General features: G+C 35.6%; 1 protein-coding gene across 1 annotated transcript in view; it reads right to left on the reverse strand.

Moving 5' to 3' along the window:
* PDE3B (phosphodiesterase 3B) overlaps window positions 1-22,463 on the reverse strand; it is an 88,163-nt gene that overhangs the window by 13,370 nt on the left and 52,330 nt on the right. Inside the window, exons 2-8 of the mRNA XM_082059137.1 lie at window positions 12,368-12,418; window positions 11,179-11,427; window positions 6,956-7,098; window positions 3,739-3,845; window positions 1,267-1,468; window positions 648-721; window positions 10-113 (exon numbers count right to left, since the gene is read on the reverse strand). Of these exons, the coding sequence (XP_081915263.1) occupies window positions 10-113; window positions 648-721; window positions 1,267-1,468; window positions 3,739-3,845; window positions 6,956-7,098; window positions 11,179-11,427; window positions 12,368-12,418 (930 nt within the window). The remainder of the gene's footprint in view (window positions 1-9; window positions 114-647; window positions 722-1,266; window positions 1,469-3,738; window positions 3,846-6,955; window positions 7,099-11,178; window positions 11,428-12,367; window positions 12,419-22,463) is intronic.

Below are 22,463 nucleotides of genomic sequence, written 5' to 3' on the forward strand. Positions count from 1 at the left end.
CATGCTTACAAGCAGATTATTTTGTGTTTGATCGATTGGTTCCTTCCTTTCATCTTCTTTCTTCTCTGTGTGGTGGAAAGATTCTTTTGAAATACTAGCACTTCCAATTTCACCTTAAAGAAAATACATAAGTACTATATCAATAATTTATTTGTAAATTCCTACTGTCTAAACATTTTTGAACTGATCATACAGATTCTTCACAGAAATATAAGTAATACCTGTTTCTAAACAATTTTTATTTAAGAATTTAACAACAAAACATTGTAAAGGACAAACTTTATTAGACAAAACCTATTTGAAGAGTGACAAAAACTAGAAGCATAACTTTTTAGTTGCAAAAATTGGTTCAGTGATTAGTTTAGTTGAGATGGCAGAGAACATGTTTGTTACATGGAGCACAGACTTATAAAGCTATAAGTGGAAGCCTATTATAAAATCCTTACTCGGCAGAAGGCAATATTTTAGATTATCTTGATTATCCTAAGTCACAAACTAAAATAAAACATATGCATATGAGTTACTTAAATTATAGGAATAATATCACATAGAAATATAAAAAATTTAATTTAATTGACTGAAAAACAAGCAAAACCCCCACAAACAAACAAGTTGATATCAAGTATTTGTCTGTTTTGAAATCCTACCTGATTTTCTGTCTTTATATTCTGCAATTTCTGGTTCTGGTGCTGGAATAGGCTTGAGTATCTGACGTCCACAGCTTACAGAATACATGAAAAATATTTACAACATTCAGTAATTTACTTCTTTTGTTACTGCTGTGTTGTACTGAAAGAATCTGCAAATTACTTTTCTTAAAAAGGCATTTGAAGGTTCCTCCATCAAGTGACCTTTGTATTTTCTCCTAAATTTGGCACATATAGATTTAGTCTGTACTCAGAAACTAATCAACCACCACCTCCCCAGGACTCACCTCCACAAATTAATAAAGTAGAGCTAATTATTTAGAAAGCAGAGATACAGAATTAAATTCCCAGGTAGGAAGACCTTCTTTTCTAAAAATTTATAAAATATTGTTACTCTACAGTAACTGCTGCTTTCAAGGATGAGCCATTTCAAAGCAATGGCATACATACAACTTTCGTTAGTCTTCCCCTAGATAATATAGTTACAGATTATTATGCGAAGATACGCATTTGTTTTCAATACTAGCAGATGTATAGGTCTTGTTCTATTTTTAAATTTTAATTGTATTCTTTTCAATACATATGAAGCTACTAAAAAATGTAACGGAGTGTACAGTACCTGCTACACACATAACCTACAGATGTTTTAACTTGCTGCTGCAAATCTGGATAACTAAATGCGGATCCTGGCGGCTTAATGCTTGGTTTTGTAAGAAAATCAGCAGTATCAGGAAATTCTACAGGTGACCAGCTGCTGAAAGCCCCACTGGAGACAGATCCGTGACTGGGTGAACCCACAGGACTCAGGCCAGGAGAAGCACCTTCCAAAACAAACATTACATGGGGTTCAGATTATAATAAAAACATTAATGTTTAGAAAGACTGAAATTAAAGGACAAGAACCTTTCTAAATTGTAAAGAATATGCAAGTTTTCAAAACACGGTGTGTAGTTCACACTATTAAACACATATGAAATAGCTAGCTCTATTCCAAGGTTTGAGATCTACAACTATGCAGTACAGCCTAGGCTACACAACTGAATGGGCAAACTACGTAAGATGTTATTACATCTAGCTTTCAAAGGTTTGATCTTGATCTTAGCTTTGGCAAAACTTAATCAGTAGCTGAAACTTTCAATTTTCCTTTCTGATTCAGGATTGCTTTTTAATATTTTCAAGAAAAAAAAATAATCAAAACCAATTCAGTATTGATAACTAACCTAGACAAAAATCTTTTACCTCATTGTCTTGCAATAAAGAAAAAATATCCTTAAGAAATTTTTTAAAACAAAGTAAAAACCAAAAATGTTGTAATCATAATTCTGGAGCAAGAGATTAAAGTGTGTGGATACTGGCCCTTTTTTGACAGTGAGGTACCTTGTTTTTATTGCCATGACAGTCTATCCAAATCAGCCTAATAAGCCACTGGGAAAAAAAAAATACAGTTTGCTTTTGGGTAATCAGAAATAAAAAACAAATAAAGAACAATAAACAGCTCCATCTTCTTTAGGTCCATGAAATTCCCCAATCCTGTTCAAACAGTAAGCTAGGGTTTACTTTGGGCTTCTGTCTGTGAAATCTAGGAAAGCAAGCTGGTAAATTTGTACTTTGGCTGCACTATGCACATAATATGAATTGTACAACACAATTTTGCATTAAGCCAAAACATCATTTCTTTCCCTTGTGAAAATACACAAAAGACAGGTTATCCACAAGTGCCCAAGGTAAGTTGTAGCTGTTGCAAACATACTTTAAACAAAAAGAATAAAGTGCCCATGAGCAAAATCATGAGGTATTCTGTGGAATTTTCAAAGCTTCACCCATTATTCTGCTGCAAACTATGATGTAAAAACTACATCCTAAGTTTTAGGACTGTACAGTCCTTGATAACAAACTACTAAGAGAATATAGAGTATTGTCCTTATATAAAGTACGCAGAGATTATACATGCCCAGCAGTGTCACAGGCTACACATGCTAAGAGCAATCACACTCTGTTACAGTAAAATACATTATTTTTTCAAGCCCACATTGCTACATGCAGAGACAGGAGTTTCAGAAAGGAAATGTCACTTCACTGCTGTAAAGAAAGATCTGGAAAGTTGAGAAGCAATTTGTAAACTCATTTCCAAACTAAAACAGATTAATACTCTAATGCTGGTTACTTAATTCCATCCTTTTTACATGTACACATTCAGCACCTTTTGATGCATATCAGTGCACTCTGTATATTCCACAGATTCCAAGTAGAAAAGTGCAGAAGGCAGCCCAGCTTTTTATGAAGACAGAACAATTGAGAATGTGCAACAATATGTTTACATGCGGATCCGTCTTGAGTTTGTGTTTCTTGGTGTTTAGAAGAGTAAAAGGAAAAAACAAACAAAAACCACAAAATAACCACAAAACCATCAGTAAGTAATACAGGGAAAGCTGGTGAGTTGGGGGTTAAAAAGAAAAAAAAAAATCAAGGTGCATTCATCTCTTTCAAAATAAGATTATTAAACAGGTTATTATTTTTTAAATCATAATAAAACAGATGGACAGAAATGTCAAAAGAAGCAGTTTTTAAGTTTTCACTTAATATGGGCAGTTATAATCTTAAAAAAAATGATATACACATTATTTGAGCACTGCCGCAACAGTACCTACTAGCTTATTACACTGACAGTGTTAGAATAAAATCCAACTCCTTCAAAAATTTGTTTAAGTATTCATTTGCAGGTATTTAGGAGTGTGCAACTGACACTGTTCCATTACAAAAAGCATAATTACTAGAAAAAGTCCCTTATTAAACTATGTGAAGTTCACAATTTTCAACTGGTACCAACCATACTGAACATTGGAAGATTTTGCAGCTAAAAAGTATTAGGTGAATTGTTGAGATTTCTATGAAGTTGATGTTAACTGTGATTTTCAGTATTCTTAGAAGCATATAAAAATTAAAATATTTTTCAATATATGCAACACGCTGATGTTGTATTAGTATTACATTTAAATGAAAAAAGACAAACAACCAACCACTTGTAATACATAATGTACTAACCACTACCTCGACATACTGCCACTAAGCTATACAAATTGCATGATCTTACCTGGTCGTCTGGGACCCATGTGATGCATCGATGTCACAGAAGCTGATCTTTGCTTTGGTATGGTCAGCAAGTTTGTACCAAAAGACCCAATCGAATGAGATCCTTGGCTGAAAATTAAAAAAAGAATTTTTTTTCTTTCCTACCTTGCCTTCCGCATTTATTAATTAAAATGCTTATAAAACAGAGAGGCTGCTCTGTTACAGGCCCACTATCATTCAAGAAAGAAAGAGTACTAGAAAGCAGTTGAATTCAAGATCAGCTAGACACTATATGCCAATTATAAGGAAAAAAACCTGCTAGGTACTGGGTGAAAACAAAAGAAAACTTTATGCAGTCCTAAAATGACACAATACGTGTACTCAGATGACGTGCCACAGGTTTTACTTTCTAACATAATATTTACTTTCTTTGATGTTTGCACAAAGTAGGCTGTTCTCTAGCAGATCTGAGAACACTTAAAAGATTGGTTACTTTGGAAATACCATGACAATCTTACACAGCCACGGCTTGCTTTTCAAATCAGTTTTGCATATCTGACTAATCACTGTCTTTATTATCAACTTAAAACTAAAGATGTTTTTTACTTATAGTGACTCGTTCTTCTGTACCGACACTGTTAAACTCAATTGTTGAATTACGCCATCTGCTGTTCTAGGTATGAAATTGCACTCCAAAATTCCATTTATGTGTTTCCTTCAGTAAACAAAAAAGTAATTGTAAACACATATTTGAAAGTGAAAATAGTTTATGTAAAACTAATTATTTAATTTGAGTATGGGAAAACAGTATTTACCAAACCAGATTAAATCTTGTTTAATCAGATTTCAAACAAAAGTCAAACAGAAATAATACTTAATCTCCCATCATTTCTTTTAATACATAAATATAAAAAATGAGTTAAAGAATAAACACAGATTTATTCTTCTGAAGTCTGATACTGACATGTTAGCCAACTTATAAAGGTGTTTGGGTTGACAACAGGGATAGATGGAACTTCTCAGTATCTGTACATCGTTTAGCTATCACAGCTTACACATTTCCTTTTAAAGCACACGAAAACGCTGCATCAGTATTCAGTGTAGGAAGACTATTTATTAAGAAAGGTCACTTTATCCTGAACTAGTGTTTGCATGAGAAATCAAATCAAGAATTTGCATGCAAATAAAACAGTAGATCTCAAGAGTTGCTTTTGAACACTGTCTGCACGGATAGAAAAAAATTCTGGAATATACAATAAAATTTTGTAGCAATATTAATTTATCATATCATCATGTAATATCTTTCTCAACTCAGCTAGAATTCCGTGGAAAGTTGTCATTGTATGTAAAAATAAATAAATAAATAAATAAATAAAGACCTTTTTATAAGCTTTCCTCCTAGTGAACAGTTTGCTGTTTCACTCTCCCTTTTTACTATTAGCCTGCTCCTCTCCTAACCTTTGGGTCCTTCATTGGGCTGAATGAGCTTCCTGAGGAAGGAAAAACTGTCTTTTTATTGCTGTTATTTTTCTGACAATTTAAGGGGCTGACTCAAGAGCCAGAGCCAACGGCACAAAGTCCTCTAGGAATGCAGGACTGTCTCTTTTGGCAGCAGCAACAGCTACGCCAGCTCAGCTGTTTCATCTGACCTTATCTGTGAGGTCAGCACCCATGGGGGATTTTGCCAGGATTGTGTGTTACAAGCTAAAAGGAACCCAATCAGAATGATCACTGGAAGATGCAAGGAGACAAGAGACAGTGTAAAGTGTTGGCAAAAACCTTGAAGGGCAGGGGACAGATGACAAAAAAAGCAAACACATATTCTAGGGCTGTATGGGGGCAGACAGGAGCAGGGCAGGGGAACATGACTAACGTGCAGTGCTACTCATTAGAGTCAAGGGCTAATTTAAAAGTGATGGAGTACAACTGAGGTTGTTTTCCGTACTGCTACTCTTAATCAGGTGAGCCTAAGTAGGTTCTCTGGTTGGCAGGGGCTGTGAGGAAACCCTCTGTAAATGTACACTGTGCCTGCACCAAGAGTGCTGAGCCTCAAAGTAAGTGATTTCTCTGGTCTCTAGTTATTTCCAGTAGATACAGATGGGAGGATCCTTGCGAACACCAATAACCAACTCAGCATGAAAATACAATCTTTAAACTAGTACTGCTACTAGGATCGTCAATCAAGTTTTATACACAAACCACAATTAAGTTTTAGTATGTAAAAACTTGAAAAGCATATTTTATTCAAGGGGAAAAAGTCACTGACAAGTGCCGAAGTATTTAAATGGTTCACTTCAAAATGAAATACAATATTGATAAAAAAATTGGATATGTGTATATAAACTTTCATCTGCTACTGGTAATTATCAGTTATCAGCATAATTCATACGCATCTATTATACTTTCCTTATGGCTTATGTAAAACCATTAAAGTCCTAAGAGATACCAAGTATGTATACATATATAAAAAGGCAAAATCACACACATTTTTACAGACTTAAGCTGCAACACCATGTCTAACATCTGTTGTACCTTTCTTACAAGATATTGAGCAAAGCCATACACATTTAAATAAAACAAAATGTGTTAAGTTTCATTCATATGCAACATTAAACAAAAGGGAAAAAAATGTAAATTTATTTTAATCCTAATTCAAAATGTAATCTTAATTCTGGAAACAAAAGCTTTGTTTGCACCATATTCATTAATAAGTAGAGAAGAGATCACTTAATTTACCTTACTGCTTCCTTGATGACTGGAGGAATAATAAATGTCACAATACACACAACAGTGGCTACCAAATGCAAGAAAGTGACATAATCTTTACAATTAGAAAACAAATCTTTGGGTATGTGGAAGCTGGAAAGTGATACGTATTTTAAATAACAAGAAGGAGGAAGTCAGTAAACCTTTAGAGGTTAAATGGGTTTGTTTAGCAATCGTGTATGTTGGACTTCTTTTCATTTCCTACTAAAACTGATACGGAGGCCTACTTATAATGAGAGTGCATGCCATCCAACCTCAGAATGACCTCATTTCTAGTTGAGATCAAACAGAGTTATGAAGTATAGTATATAATTATCTTGAAACATTTTCCAGTTTATGCTGGCAGAATTTGAAGACTTAATTCACAAGATTTTACATTAAATGCTTCCACTGCCAAGTTCCAACATTACAAACACGAACATTTTAGAAAGGCTACATTTATTATTGCCCTTAAGATGTGGCTAAGTGCTTACCTTGATATGTTATATTCCTGATGAGATCTCTTGCTGTTACTCCGTTCCCATCTGGAAGATGTTGATTCTACGGGTAGAATGCCAGAAACACCTGAAGTCCGTCTCAGCTGTGCTGTTGGCAGGCTATTCCTGCTACTTAATCCCTGTTGAGGAATTTAACCATGGTTAATATCTATATAATTAAAAACAGACACTAAAATTCTATTTGTTTGTGAAGGCTATGTATTGTTAATGTTTTATAGTGAAACAGTAAGTATGGTATCTTACATTCAGTCTTACTGCTCAAGAAAATGAAACAGAGGCCATCAAATTATTTTGCTTACTAGAAATTATTTTTCATATATGTTTTTTCTTTCCCCAAATAAAAATATGTAAAAATACTTCAATTCTGAAATCCATGTGGTCCAACAATTACTCTTCAGAGCTTTTAAAAACTGAGATCTTCTAGGAACAGTTAGTTGCTGTAGGATTATGGATTCTTTTTCTACACATTCCATTCATTTCACTACCTTCAGGTCTCCAGTTCTCAGGATAGACTGAGATTTTGATAACTCAGATGGTAAATACTGACAGTGCAAGTATCGTGAAATTTGTGGAAAGGGTGATGCGCAATGCACAGAGTCAGTTCTTGTTCACTGAGGCTCATTCTCTGTTTTCATACCAGCCCCACAACACCCAGGAAGGTTTGGAGGCACCTCACCACTCCCAGGCTGGAAGCTGCGTTAGCTGAGGCATGCTGCAGCCCAAACACCGGGAGTCACCGTTGTACTTGAACAAAGTCCTCTGCAAAGCAGGGACACGGCACTCATGCAGTCCTGAATGGAAATATCTTGGGATATATTAGCTCTGACTTACTGAAATACTCCAGAAACATATATCCATGTTTAAATAGCAACTAGTAGAACCCAACTAATAGAAAGGATAGGATCACTGAACTGAAACTGCAAAGACAGCTCTGTAATATCTTCATCTACTGCACAGGTAACCTACATATTGTATTAAAAAAAAAAATAAATTAAAAAAAATCTCTCTAACTGCATTCAGCCCACAAACCACTTGTTAACTCATCCCTAGATTTGGCCATTCAATAGAGGGAGGTGGAGAGAGTGTAGGGAGGTAGATTCTTCTGCATAATACAGATGTGTGTAATCAGACCCCGCAAAGTAAAAAAGGATGCCAGGGAAAAACAAAACAAAACAAAATAAACAAACCCCAAACATTTAAAACAAAAAATCCATAGCAATATTTGCAGTATTGAGTAAGGTCTGCAGGGTCATGTGTGAGGACAGGTAGACAGGTGACCCTTGGATACTACCACTTGAAAGTCTGGCAGAAATAATGACTTTGCAATTTTAAGCTTCATCATGTGGTCAAAGATCATACTTAACTCACAAAGCTATTACACATTTCAAAAAAATGAAACGGTGTTGACACAAAAGAGTAGTCTCTTACCCTGAAAAAATCAGACTGCCTTGAGCCCTTGACTCTGTTTGCTTTGTTGCAAAGCTGTGGTCACAGCCACAAAGGTGGAATCAGACAGGCAGAATAAGATCACCAGATCACTTAGAGAAACATGTGGCAGTTCTTAACCAGCCAGAGAACCGGAGGCGCGTATTCTGTGTGCTATCCCACAGTGGTCATGCTCTCAGGCTAGAACGGACTTCTCTGGCAATGGATCACATCAGCCTAACCCACAAATATTGGGAGTCCAGCTCAAGATCCCCAACAGCGGAGAAGAAAGGTCCACTCCCCGAAACAAGTGCACATTAGCACAACATGGAAAGAAAGCCACAGCACCTGCTCTTACTACTTCTTCCTGGCTGCTCTATGAACAAGGGAACACTGAGGATATAACAAATCTCCAGAACTTTCCCCTACTAGATAAAGCAGCAAAGAATAAACAAACCATGGGTAGTGAAATACTCAGAAACTCCAGATCACTCTATGCTAGTGAAGTCACTGGTAATCACTATACAAAGGGGGAAAGTTGCTCTGGAAGCAAAATTTAGGCCATACCAAAAATCAAAGTTATTATCAAAAGACACTCAGTTACCAGCAATAACAATGCTAGGAGACAAGGCACGTGGACACTCAAGTGCTTGTCTAGACGACTTTTACTTGCCTAAAGTGTGAATAGTGTTAAAATCATGACTGTTGATAACACCAGAAATCCACAAATTTGGCAAGCAGTCTGCTGACACACTAGGACATTTGGGGACAGTTCTGTTATGATAGAAGTGAAAAGTCTTTCTATTGTAGAGCAGTCCTGAGATGTTTTTTGTCTAACTAAGATTTCCTTTTTCTTTCTTAGGAATTCAAACAGACTGATCAGTGAAGAGCACCAAGTCGGCAGTTTATTCTTTTCAAGTTGCTGATTACCAACAGAGTGAAGAGTTAGTATCAGATAACCAGTTACTGAGAGCCCAAGGTCTGAAGCCCAGTCTCAGTTTCTTTCTTTTATTTTTGTTGTTGTTGTTTGTTTATTTGGCATGTTTAGGGTTTGTTGTTATTGTTGTGAGATTTTTTGCTTTTTCCCCTAACAAAGAGAGCAGGCAGTTCATAATGAAAAAAAAGAAAAAAAATTATAACTGAATGCACTTTGAACACCGGTCAGGGAAGAGAAATAAAGATGTACATCATCCTCAGCAAAGAAATAACTTGTTTGAAATATGAAGAAGACTTTTCATGTTGCAAATCAGGAAAAGAAAGAATGTGAAACTTTCAATATCGTCTGAAAGGTCCCATTTTGAAGAAATAATTTTTCATTATTTTCTCTGGTGTGTCATAATCTGGAGTTTGTGCTGACTTACCTGGTTTTTGAAAGAAAGAGAAATCTTTTTCTTTCTTACTGCAACATACATAGGATTAGACCTTTTGGCTTACCCCTAAACATATACCAAAGTTAAGCATTACATTTAATAATAGTAACAAGCACTATTTTATCCACCAGCTAAACTAATATACAGAAACAAACCCCCAAACTTAAAGGAAGAGTTATTTTTAAGGAAGGAGGAAAAGAGCACAGCTGTGAAAATGCATAATCTTTCAATATCGTATAATCCTTATAATCAGGCTTCAGCAATGACTGTCTTCCATTTCAAATTTTTCTGACTAGCTATATAGAAATTTTAAAAATCATAAGTTACGTTTTCACATTCACATAAATTATATTTTTCACATTGGTATACCAATCCTTGTCAATTAAAAAAAAACCACAGAAAAAAACCCATATGCTGAATGATTATGATCCCTGCCCAACTGATCTCTGCAGATATCCATGTGACATTCCAAGGAATTTCATTCTGCAACAATCCTGCAAGATCTTCCACAGAGTAATCTGTAGAAACTGAGCTGTTTCCCAAAAGCATTTGGCTTGACAGTGGTTCCCAACAGATATTTCACAGGCTGAGTGTTGCTTGAGACAGTTTATCTGGCCCCAAGATACTACACAAACGAGTTGATCAATCTGAGCAAAGCTGCCCACTGCCTGGAAATAGAAACAACTACAGGGCAGGGACATCCCAGACCAACCTCCACAATAAATAGCTTCAATTTGTCAATACTGGGCTACCTTAGAATTATTCACTCTGCTGCACTGCAGCTGAGTTTCTATATTTGAATGTTTTTCCATCATGTTCCTTGACGGGTCATTCTTGCTTTCACTTATTTACCCTAGATAATGGAGAAGTGACAGCAGATTTACACATGGGTCACGTAACACGAAGAGATATTTTTCCTTTTACATAGCTGATGTGTTTTTATCTGATGGCTAGGTTGATGTTCACAAAAGTGAATTTCTTTGGAAATAGTCCATGAAAAGCCACACTGACAGCAATTGTTAGATCAAGAATGGGGGAGAATCATAACAGCCCTGTTTGTGCCATATCATGAAAATATAACATCTTCATTTTATATTTGCTTTTAGTATTTTTAATCCTGTGTTTATTTTGAGAAATCATGTGTTCAGAACGCGGACCAGTGCTTTTACTGGTCTATCCATCAGCCACTTGAATTTGCATTTTAGTACCTATCTACATTTCATTCAGTGTGTTTTCACAGCTGCTCTCTTTTGACCTTAAATGTCATTCACAAGAACTCAGTAAAGAAGCTGTTATCCATACAGGAGCATATCTTCCAGATGAATTTTCCTCTTTTTTTTTTTTTTTTTTTTTTTTTTTTTTAGATTGCAACACACACATGAATAAAAATTAAAGTCATTTCACCTTGAGCAGCTTTCGCTCTCCTCTTTCAGCAGGATCCTCTATTTCAGGACAAGGGAAGAAACTGGGAAATGGTGTGAATGGACTAGTCTTTGGCCTGCACATGCCTGAGAAAGCACCAATCAAACTATTAATGCTTCGAAGGGAAGAAATCACTTGTGGTGGGAGGGATGGGTCAGTCAGGAGGTCTGTTAGCATGCTCCGAGCCTCATTTACTACTGAAAGATCAACTCCACTTCCACTGCCAGCATTCTAGAATAGATGGAAATATTGCAAACTATTAACATGACAAAATATTTCATGGTATTCTAAGTTTTAAATAAGCATCTTATCCATTGCAAATTTTTAAAATAAATTAAAAAAATCAATGCAAAGTAGTTTTCTTTTAAAGTAAATACATACATAGACATATTCATACACCAATTTTTGTGGTTTTTTTTTTCACTCAAAAAATATTTCAGAATTCAACATTAGCTTTCAGTTTATGTTTCTCTGTTTAAAATAAAGATCCAGTATCGATTTTTTCATTTCGATTTTTTGTTACTTTGTCTCAAAATTAAATTTAGTATTCTATCTCCTCCAATAATATCAACAGAAATTTTCGTGGCAAAACTCTTATAAGCCCCTTGTAGACATGCAATTCCCACAGCCTCATAACCCTTATTTTACTGAAACAAATCCTAACAATTCTGCCAAAAAGATATTAGTTTTTATTTGGCATAATTCTCTGAAGAAGAACAGCAATATCTGATTACATGCCACCACTGATACAAGGAAGGCAGGGGGAAAGAAGCAATCAGGAAAAAAGGTGAGAACCTGGTAGACCTGAGTTTGGTGACATTGCTGAAGAATTACTCCCTAACCTTATGCTAATGGATATTTACAAAAACAAAAACCAACCAACCAAAAAAAAAAAAACCAACAAACCACACAACAAAACAAAAACCAAAACCAATACCAAAACAAACAAAAAACACAAAAACCCAAAAAACAACCAAAAGCCACAACCAAAAAACACTGCCACGTTATATGAGACTGTTCCCATATATACCACAGACAGCAGATCCCTGTTAACTTGGTCAGAACTGGTAGATATCCAGTCTCTGCTACACAGAGCTAGGATACAATTTACAGTGAATTCTGTAGTCAATCACATTTCAGAAAAGAATAATTAGTTTTGTAATACACTGACCTGGTAATAGGGCTTGTACCATTGCTTCAAATCCCAGTCCCAAAGTATCATCTGTTAAGAGGAAAAAAAAAAAAAAAAAGAGAGAGAGAGTAACAGGTCATATGTTAATGCTGAAAAACAACAATGAAATAAACCTTGAGTATGCGATGCAATACAAAATGCTTCCCCTATTATGGTTTATGTGTAACTTACGCCATTTTTCTTATTTAATGCTACCCAGTAAAAGTCCTAAAGAAGAGTTTGAGGAAATTACATACATCTGAGATAACTTGATGACAGAATAATTATATGGCCTTATTTCAATATTTCTGGATTGTTTATAAATCATTTAACATGTACACTAAATAGGTGGTGACAGTGCTCTCCTGCTTCTATTCAACTCAACTTATAATATCAAATCTATCCTAAAACCTCCAATATATTTTATACTTTTTTTTTTCTTTCCAGAACCAGTAAAACAGTAGCACTTTTGTAAATATAGTGCAGAAAGTACTACCTTAATTTATTTTTTAAAAAGGCAAAAAGCTCCCACATATCTCAGGTTAAAAATCAGTAACTTAAGAAGCTTTTTCTTGAAGGAGGTTTTTCTAAGTTTTGCTTGAATATGGTTACAAATCTACATGTTCTGAAAAACTCCACAAAACCCACCAAACCCACAAAAGAACGTCAGCAACACAATGTGAAGATACTATCAACTTCAAGTACGTCAACAGCACTCACTTATTTTTTCTTCTATACTGACAAAAAATAAAAACGGTATCCAAGAAATGAAATTCGGATGTCTGTTTTGTTTCAAAAGTGTTCAGTCTTTGTGACTTCTTGACAGCTTCCAATTATTCTCTGATAAATGAATTCATTTGCACAAGATGCATTCAAAAATTAAACAAATATAAAGACAAGCTTTTTTTCCTGTTTTCCATAGCTACAGAGCACAAATAAAGTGCCAAAACTGCACTTGGTAGTTCATATTCTGCAGTCCTGTAAATTTTCCTACTTATTTTTATAGATGAGAACTATGACTGTCTTTCTTCCTCTAAGGCTAGCAGCTCTTTCATGGAGAAAACACAATGTTCCAGGCTGGCATTTATCCAGCAAAATGTGCAGAAAGTGTCGATAAAGAAACACAGGCTGACATGTCATGAGTACTCAGGCAAGGGTGGCACTTAAAGACTCCTTCTCTTCTGTTATCCTCATAGAGATACCATTAAACCAGGTTTGAAGTTAATAGTTATGACATCTGCTTGCTATGAGAAGTGGTCTATCATTAAGCATGTGCTTAAACTGGGAGTAAGCTATGCTATACCAGAAAGTCATATTGAGTAAAGTAAGCAGTTCTAAATCAAGAATTAAGAATTTAAGAATTTGAGGTTTGTGTCTTAAGTAATTAATCTAGCTACCATCCTTTATTTATTTATTTATTCCCAAGTAAGCACGTGAGATGACTGTTAGCCTGGCAGTGACAGATGTTAAGATAATGACCAAAATTATCTGGCCATACCACTTCTGCGTGATGCATTTGGTTTTAGCATGATCATTGGAAAGATGAAGGGATTTTTCTTTCCACCTGGGCAGATTGGATTTTCTTTGTTTTTCTTCATTCTCAGGTTTCTCTTTCCAGATTGACATTTATTTACTGTTTCAAACGTAAGTAAATCTTTCGGTTTCATTCTGTCCCCCTAAGTGCGGACGCAGAGGCTGCATTAATCTGCTTCATTGAATTTTAACTCAAGCAGCAACAAAGATCAGATGTCCACATGAGTTTTGTTAGTTGTATTAGCAACCTTTGATACTAATGGTCCACCAAGCTGCATCAGCTTGCTCGCAGTCCTGCAACGTCCATTAAGGGACAGAAAAGAGGTTTCCCTTACTCCAGCAATTCTGATATTTTATTTTTCTTTTAAATATGTGATATGTTAGCTAATTTTGTCATATCTAATATCTTAATAAAATACCTACGCTCTTGCTAACTCTAGAAAATTTCTGTACCAAACCTTTAACTGCAACCGGTTTTACTGATGCAACCTCCTTTATTCATCCTTTAAGCCATTGGGAGCTGTTCTGTACATGTATGTACACACACACACTGACATAAGCTATACTGTTATAATTGGGGGGCGTCAATATGTATGACAAAAAAAACCTTCAAAACCTTCCCCTTGGCTTTAACTGTGCTATTGCAAAGAAATAGGCTTCAAGTTGCAGAGACAGAAAATATTAAATGGAAAGTACAAGCACTGTATCTTCTGTCCCATACTCACCTAGTATACACAGTGTAAAATAACATGTACAGCTCATGCAAAGTCTACTTCCAGTGCAAATAATAGTTTGATATTTTAAACAGCATGGCAGCATTTTATACACAACTTTATTTAAACAAAAAATTTCACAACTTGGATTCATGATTGAAAATTTTGTCATTTAAACTGGAAGACTTAAGCTTCTCCACTGATACCAATTTTACAGCATAGAAACTAAAACAGTTTTGAAATAAACAAGACTTAAGTTTACCTGTATGTTGCCAGCAGATTGGGTTGTTTTTTTTTAATTCACTATACATGACCACAAATTAGAAGTCATATCTCCTGAGACAAGACAGGTGTAGTATATTAACACAGCTAGCAGGCTACCACAGTCTATATCAGCAGTACAACTTTCAGGGATCATTCCACATGCCACACATCAAAGTAATTAAAATGAGTTGATGAAAATTTTAGGCACGAAGTAGCAATCTCTTCTACTAAGCACAACGAGAAAAATGGAGATCGCTATACAATGAGTATTTTTCCATGGTAAACACAACTTGGTACATGTCTATACTAACTAGATCCTTACAGATTAACAGTGAAAGGGAGGTTGTCAACTTTTCTTAGCTGCTTACAACATCCCACAAGATGGCACTCAAATCCAGAAAGCCTCCCCCACAAAACCAGTTTCGGAAGAAAGGAACAGAAACCAGCAGCATATTCCTTAACAGTCCTTCTGCAGAATTGAAATGGTTTGAGGGACAAGGGGGGGTGCCAGTTTTAAAGGTTAACCACTTATAAACTCTGCTTCTTTACAAAAACTCCACTGTTTAAAGAAGAATTTACTCCTTACCATTCTATTCAGAAACTAACTGTAAGGAAACTGTACTTTGTTTCTCACTACCTACCAGACTTAGCTTAATTAGCCTGGAGGTTAAATCTAGAATACTAAAAAAGCAGCATTATTTTTGTTGAGAGTTTGGCAGTCAAAGCTTTAATTAATTGTTGTGGATCATCAACAGTTACGAAGTATTCCCAGAATTGCATTAATCTTACAACAGGAATAAAAAGGATACAGTTTATTTTGACTTAATACAAACAGACCTTAGAATAGGTCTTAGGCAGAGCCTCAGCAATTTTTGATTTTGCAACCATAAGACTTGCTGCAGAAAGATCTGTACTCTGTAATACCAAGATTTTGTAATCCATGGCACATAACATTCTTTCTCACCTCCTCCAACATGAAACACCTGATCTAGGAGGAACTTGAATCATAAAAGTTGTAAACTACAACTTAAAACTCTGCTTAGCACCTCACACACTTTGGATTTTGAGCACCCACTGTCAGTGACAAGCATCACAGTGATCACGCAGCTGGGAGCTCCTCTGAAAATAAAACTGCCTCTGATGTTGTAAATGAACTCCCAAATGGTGAGAAATATATAGCCCTCCCCCCATAACCACGTATATCAAAGTACCAGTTAGGTTGAAGGAGAAGTTCTCACAACGGCCTGACTCTAACCCCAGACTCTCCTGGTCCATCCAAAGAGCAATGATCACACCTTCCTCATTTTATGTAATTGCCTAATCCAAACCAAAACAAAACCACACAACACAGTACTATGCCTTGTTCTTTAATAGTCATGGACTGTATTACGTTTACTTATAACAGTTGAATCCATTTAGCCTGTGAAATACATTTCAATCCAATTAAAAGAAGACAAACCAGCTTACAAAAACCCTTTAAGTACAAGTGACCTTTTCCAATTTGGCCGCCATCAGCCAGTGATGGGTTTAGGTCAAATTGAAACACGTCACTCAAAACAGGCTAGGAGTATCAACAGAGAGAATTTAAATCACTGGAAATACTTCTTTTAACGCTAAAAAAGTTGTTAAAGCTCAACAAATTCTCCACAGACTTGCTATTCTGAAGACTGAACACTGTATTTAGATTTATGGATGTTCAGTTAAATCTAAGGAGATTTTAAATACATATTACTTATTGGAAATATGCAGGAAAATCGACAGTAGTAATCAATATTACCCTTTGTTTATATTTTCTCAAACAATGAAAACAGTATTTCATATACTCCAGACGAACTGCCACACAATTTGAACACAAGAATTTCAGAATCAACTTATCCGACATTGTTCGCAATCCATCTATTCACTGAAAAAGAGGCAAAGGCCTTGATTGTTGAATATCAACCCATGAACTACCAAAACATAAGGATGGCACTTTTGCAATGCACATGTTGTCAGCAATATGAGAAACATTTGTTTAAAAAAGTACAAAAGGTAACAGTAATAAAGATCTTCTCTAATTTAGCTTAAAGTTCAAACAGCAATAGGAACAAGCAATATTAATTTTTTACAAAGAAAAAGAAAAATGCATCCATCTGAGAAGCTTACAGTCTAAATAAACTCAAAACAGATGAGAAATGGGAGAAGACAGTCAATGAAAACCGGCAGAGGTTCAGAGTTTTTTGGTTTGTTTTTAATGATTTTTCTGTCTAAAAGTTGTGTTTTCTATCATGGTGCAGCCAGTGCTTCCGGGGCCTGTCACAGACGTGTCTTTCGGAAACAAGTTGATGCCATGGACAGTGGAGTTCTTTTGGATTTTCTTTGCACGAGTGCCATTTGGTTAAAGTCATGTTGGAGGAGTATTTTAAACTTCTACAGGTTTGAGTGCAATAAAAGCCTATGGGTTTTACTTTCCCCAAGTTACAAACCACCAAAATTATTGCAAAAGTACACTACACATTTTTAGATTTCTTTTTAAAAAACTGTAATGCTCGACTCTAACTATATTTGGCTAGATAACTGTGTAATGATATTTTCAGAATAATTTAACTTACAAAACAGAAAATCATATTATCTTAGCTACTCAATAATTCCTTGTGTTTGTGCAAAGTTATACTAAGGACCATATTAATACTTAAGTAGAGATTTAAAATACACAGCTACAAAAAAAAAAGTTTCAGACCTTAGAAATCTAAAAATCTATTTTAAAACTGGAATATAATATACGTCTCATACCCCAAGCTGAAATGCGCACATCTAAGGCCATTCACAGTGTTAAGATTTGTAACACTGCAGTTTGATTGCCTAAGCTAGGTCAGTGGGAAGTTTTAGTTTCAATTATGATACTATTCAGGAGATTCACCGTGCGCATTAATGTTTGTTAAGAAAAGAAAACTTGCCCTCTTTGACACCACCCATTCATGTTCCATGCTCCAAAATCTTGGTACAAAAGTGAGTTGCTACTTCTGACTGAGTCTTTCATTGATCAAATCTAAAAGATTCCTAGTTGCTAGTAGCATCTGTTTGACACCATTAGGCATTAGCTCCGTAAATAAATATTTCCATAGCAACCAAGCATAGAATTAGCCAAACAATGAAACCAACACCATAGCAACTTGATTCAGAAATCAACTCTCTAAAAAATCACTTCATTCAAAAGTGAAATTCTACAACCAGATGAAAAACTGATTTATTGTAAAATATGAAAAAGGTTACATACTCATTTCTTTTCATGACTGCCTTTCAATCAAGACTTATGCTAGATTCATTGTTTCCACTTCTAAATCGGTCTTCCGTAGCAACTTGCAATCAATTAGCTTTTTAAACCCATGTAATTTAATGATACAAAAACAAACACAGCAGTATACAAACCTGGAAGTCTTGTTTTATTTATTTGGATTTTTTCCCTCTCTCTATAGAAAAGGTAGTTTTGGAAAAACAGTATGTTTTTAAGCAGTTAAACTGGATTCAGGATGAGACTAAAGGTGAAGCAACCAAAGAATTACTCTCAAAGTAGGGGTGGCATTATCTAGATAACACAGACAACATTCTGTTGTGAAACCTTGCAGGCTAAACCAACAGCCACTTGAGCAGATTATTGAAATCAAGACAAAATACAGCACTTGGAAAAGCATTCAATATTATACTTAAGGCATTTAGAGTCATGATAATATTTCTACATCCACTAAACCTTCCCATGAATATAAATGGGACAGGAAAAAACTAGAATATTTTTGGAATCCTAACACTTATCACTTCCTGACTCTATACGTTACTTATCCAAGGCTGTAAAATGGTAAACAGGTTGTGAAGTCTGCAGATAGCCACAATCTTTGAACAGAAGCTGAGTGTGCTTTCATGGTTCTGAGGTTTGGATACACATACTGAAGGAATCAGTCAGATCCCCTATCCTAGACTCTGCCATTGATTCTACTAAGCTCTTTCATAAAACGTGCTGTCTTCACTTTTTAAGAAGTCTAAAATCTTCCTTCAGTGGAAAAAGACTCACTTCTACTCACTTGCTTTAGTAAATTCTATTATGAGCATTGAAGAGTACCTGCAACATACTTGGCTGGACACAAAAGAACAACACTTGAACATACAGGTGTCTGGTCAGCATAATATTTTCACCAGACTCCACAGTATGCTCATCTTCCCTGCAAATACAATTGTTGGACAACACCTGCAGCTAAGTAAACTTTAACAAGTCTCTTTATAGTCTTCACCTGTTCAGTTAGAGTTTCCAGTAACTTCGTCATTAGCACAGATAGAAAAACAGAGCAAAAATGCTCCACTGCTATGCTAAAGTTTCAAAAAAGCCTTCAGCAGGCATATTAATCTTCCTCCTGCAAGCAGAAAAGTATTTTTTTATTTGGTTGGGTTTTTGCTTTACTTCTGCTTTTGTAGCCAGGAGTATCAGCAGGTCAGCTTCTTCTTTGTCTGCTGTAGAAAGTTTTCAGTTTTCTTCTTGCTTGTTATGTTTGCTCTGATCTACCTTTTAATAATTATTAACATCTTCAAATTATTCAAATGGGTTCTAAAAGGTGTTTTTGTCTGTTAAGGGAAAGTAGGGGATTTTTTTCTTCTTATGCAGGTAATGAAAAAAAACTGGCTAAAACCACACTTAGGTCATTTCCTGTTCCTTCTAGGTTTTGTCAGACTTATGTGTCAGAGTAAAGGCCAACCAGTAATTTATGGCAACTGGGGGAGGGAGGGCAGAGGAAAAAAAACCTGCCATGTGCAGATCCTTTAATTGCCCATTATAAGCATTTTCCTTTAGAGCATGTGGTTGTAATCACCATCAAAGGAAAGAAAGAGTGCTAGGTGGATTACTGCTCTGATCCGATACAGTTGCTTCGGTATCCCAGCTCTCTGTGCTACTTCTACCGTCATCCAAAACCTAAAACCATTTTTAAATGTTGTGTTTATTTTACAAAAAGCAAAATTCAGAAATTGCTCCCAAAACATCCTTTTCACATTCACCTATTGGCATTATTTTACAATTATTTATAGTAAAAGCATTTCCTTTGGTGTTGACACGCTGTTAATCTTTGGTGCTGGAACAGATGGAGAGAGCAACCTTAAATTTTATCTTTCTCCAATAGAAGGATGAGTTGAAGCATTTTACTGTAGGCTGATATATTCTTAAAGCAATAACTAAACCCACTTACTAGAGATGAACCGATTTTCCCTTCTATCGATTTAGATTGCTCCTCTCCCCAAGTCTCCCTCTGAAACGAGCAGCACAAAATTAAACTGTACAACTCAGCTAAAATTAATATGAATGCAAGAATGGTTCATATCAAGTGAATTAGACCAAATGATCTAGTCCAGTATCTTGCCACTGACAACAACAGCCAACTCAAGATAAGAATATTCTTAAGCAAGCAGTGCTAATTCTCAGAATATTCTTTCAGCCTCAGCAACACAGCTCAAGGAAACCATATATTGTATATCTTTGTATATTACAAAGGTCAATAAATTTTTCACCTTTGCATTTCTCTGATCATCTTTTCATAATCCATGTAAACTTATTACAGATCGAATATCATATACAAAGGCATTTCACAAATTAAATAGAGATTATGCAAAGTTCCCTTTCATTCTGAATCTGTCAACGCCAAATTCGTACAGTGAGGAAGTAAACAATCAGCAACACTGTCATGCAGTCTACTCACTGAACAGTTTTTCAAAAGCTTATAGTGGTTCTCCAGCTAACTTCAGTCACAAGACACAGTTTTTTTCAGACTACGAGGCCATACTTTCAAATCCCCCGGGATAGTTCCTTCAGAGACACAGCACCTTCAGCATAACAAAACCTCCTATTCACTAAACATGGCCATTTTTCATTTGATTGCCCTAATTGTTGCCTTAAGGATTTTTATTTACAAAATAATCACAAGCAACAAGCTTTACACAAATCAGTGTTGTTTTCTTTCAATAACCTATCCAATCAAGAAAGATGAGGACTGAATTTAGGGAAGTAAGATGAAAGAAAATGGTCAAGAAGCCAAAGAAGACATAATGTCATAAAGGAAAGCAAATATTGCTGCAGTGCTGTGGTTAGAAGTTATACATGGGGATTGAACTGCCTCAACTCTCAGTTGCTCAAGCTAGAGAATTAAAAGCAATAATTTAAAAACAGATGAGAGAGTATAGTTATGAGCCTGATTACAAGAGCAATTGTGTTAGTGAAAGTTAAATCGGTATTAAATAATAAAAATATCTTAATGGACAAGTTTCTGGTTGAAGTGCCAGGAAATACAAGATGAGATCTCTTGGGGGAAAAAATATTGGAACTCTGAAGAATGTATTACAGATTGCTGTCAGAAACAGAGAAGAACAAGGGAATGCAAATTGCTGCATTCTACAGAAAGTGCCAATTTACTTTCCTCTTCTGTATTCATGTTAAGTAGTACTTTAGTTGGCAGTTTCATAAGCAGCTGAGAAAAACCTCCAACGGCAGCAGATTTGAAAGAACGCAGAATTTTTTTTCCCATGTAGTAATGTTGTGATGCTGTTCTAAACGAAAGAACAATGATGCCTTCCCACTTGCTGTCCGTTAGGTGATACCTACATTAAATAAAACTACATGGGGAGATTCACTTTGTCCCCCAAATGGCAAGTCTTGCCTAGACAGCTGTTTAGGTCATGCTTATCTTGCATGTGCAAAGCGAACAGAGGAATCGCCACTAGCAGTATGCGGAGAGCCATGTGCACCATTCCACTTGTCTTACGATAAACTCATCTGTCTAGGAAAAGAGTCCGCAGTCAGATGCCTCTGGCCGTTGTTACCAGTTACTAATCTTGTGAAAAATTTCTCTATGAAAAGACTGAGGGATGAACAAGCTCAGATTTCAGTTAAAAGAAGGAAAAAGAATCCCCAGCACCCTAAAACTACAGAAGTTGTTGTGAAGTGCTATGTTTTTTATAACATTTAAAAGCACATCCTCCTGAAATTGATTCACTTGATGTAGACATAAGGTGAATTTCACAATCGGCGAATATGCCAGCTAAAGGTACACTTCCAGGAAAGAAAAATCATCTTTGTCCCACAATCAGTATCTCTAAAACTACAGATTCTTTTTTTAATCGTCCTTTTCATTAATTATGTTCCATTCCGCTGTTCAAACTATCACAGGACTCTCCCACACTTGAAGACATAACTGTATAACCTACTATACACAATGGTAATGGAAAATCATATCCAAAGGCCCATTTTCACTCTAATGTTTTGACTTACTCTCAAAGCCACTTTGCTACCATGTTCACAGAGCACAAGTTACAGTTACGTACAACATTCTTATTGCAAAGTTTTCTGAACATAGGTGTAAGAAATAATAGCATTCTTCCTTATTCTACGTAACTTACTGACTTCTGTTTCTATAATAGGTTTTCCTATTATTTTGATGAGTGATACTCCCCCCCAAAAAAAAGAAAAATCAAACCTTGTCATGTATCAGGTTGAATTGATCTTAAAAATACCCAGACAACACAATTTTTTTTTCTTCCCTTTTGATAGCATGACTCCAATGGAGATACTAATACAA

The sequence above is a fragment of the Streptopelia decaocto genome (genome assembly GCF_964273445.1).
Source record: "Streptopelia decaocto genome assembly, chromosome: 7".
In the NCBI taxonomy this organism is placed as follows: domain Eukaryota; kingdom Metazoa; phylum Chordata; class Aves; order Columbiformes; family Columbidae; genus Streptopelia; species Streptopelia decaocto.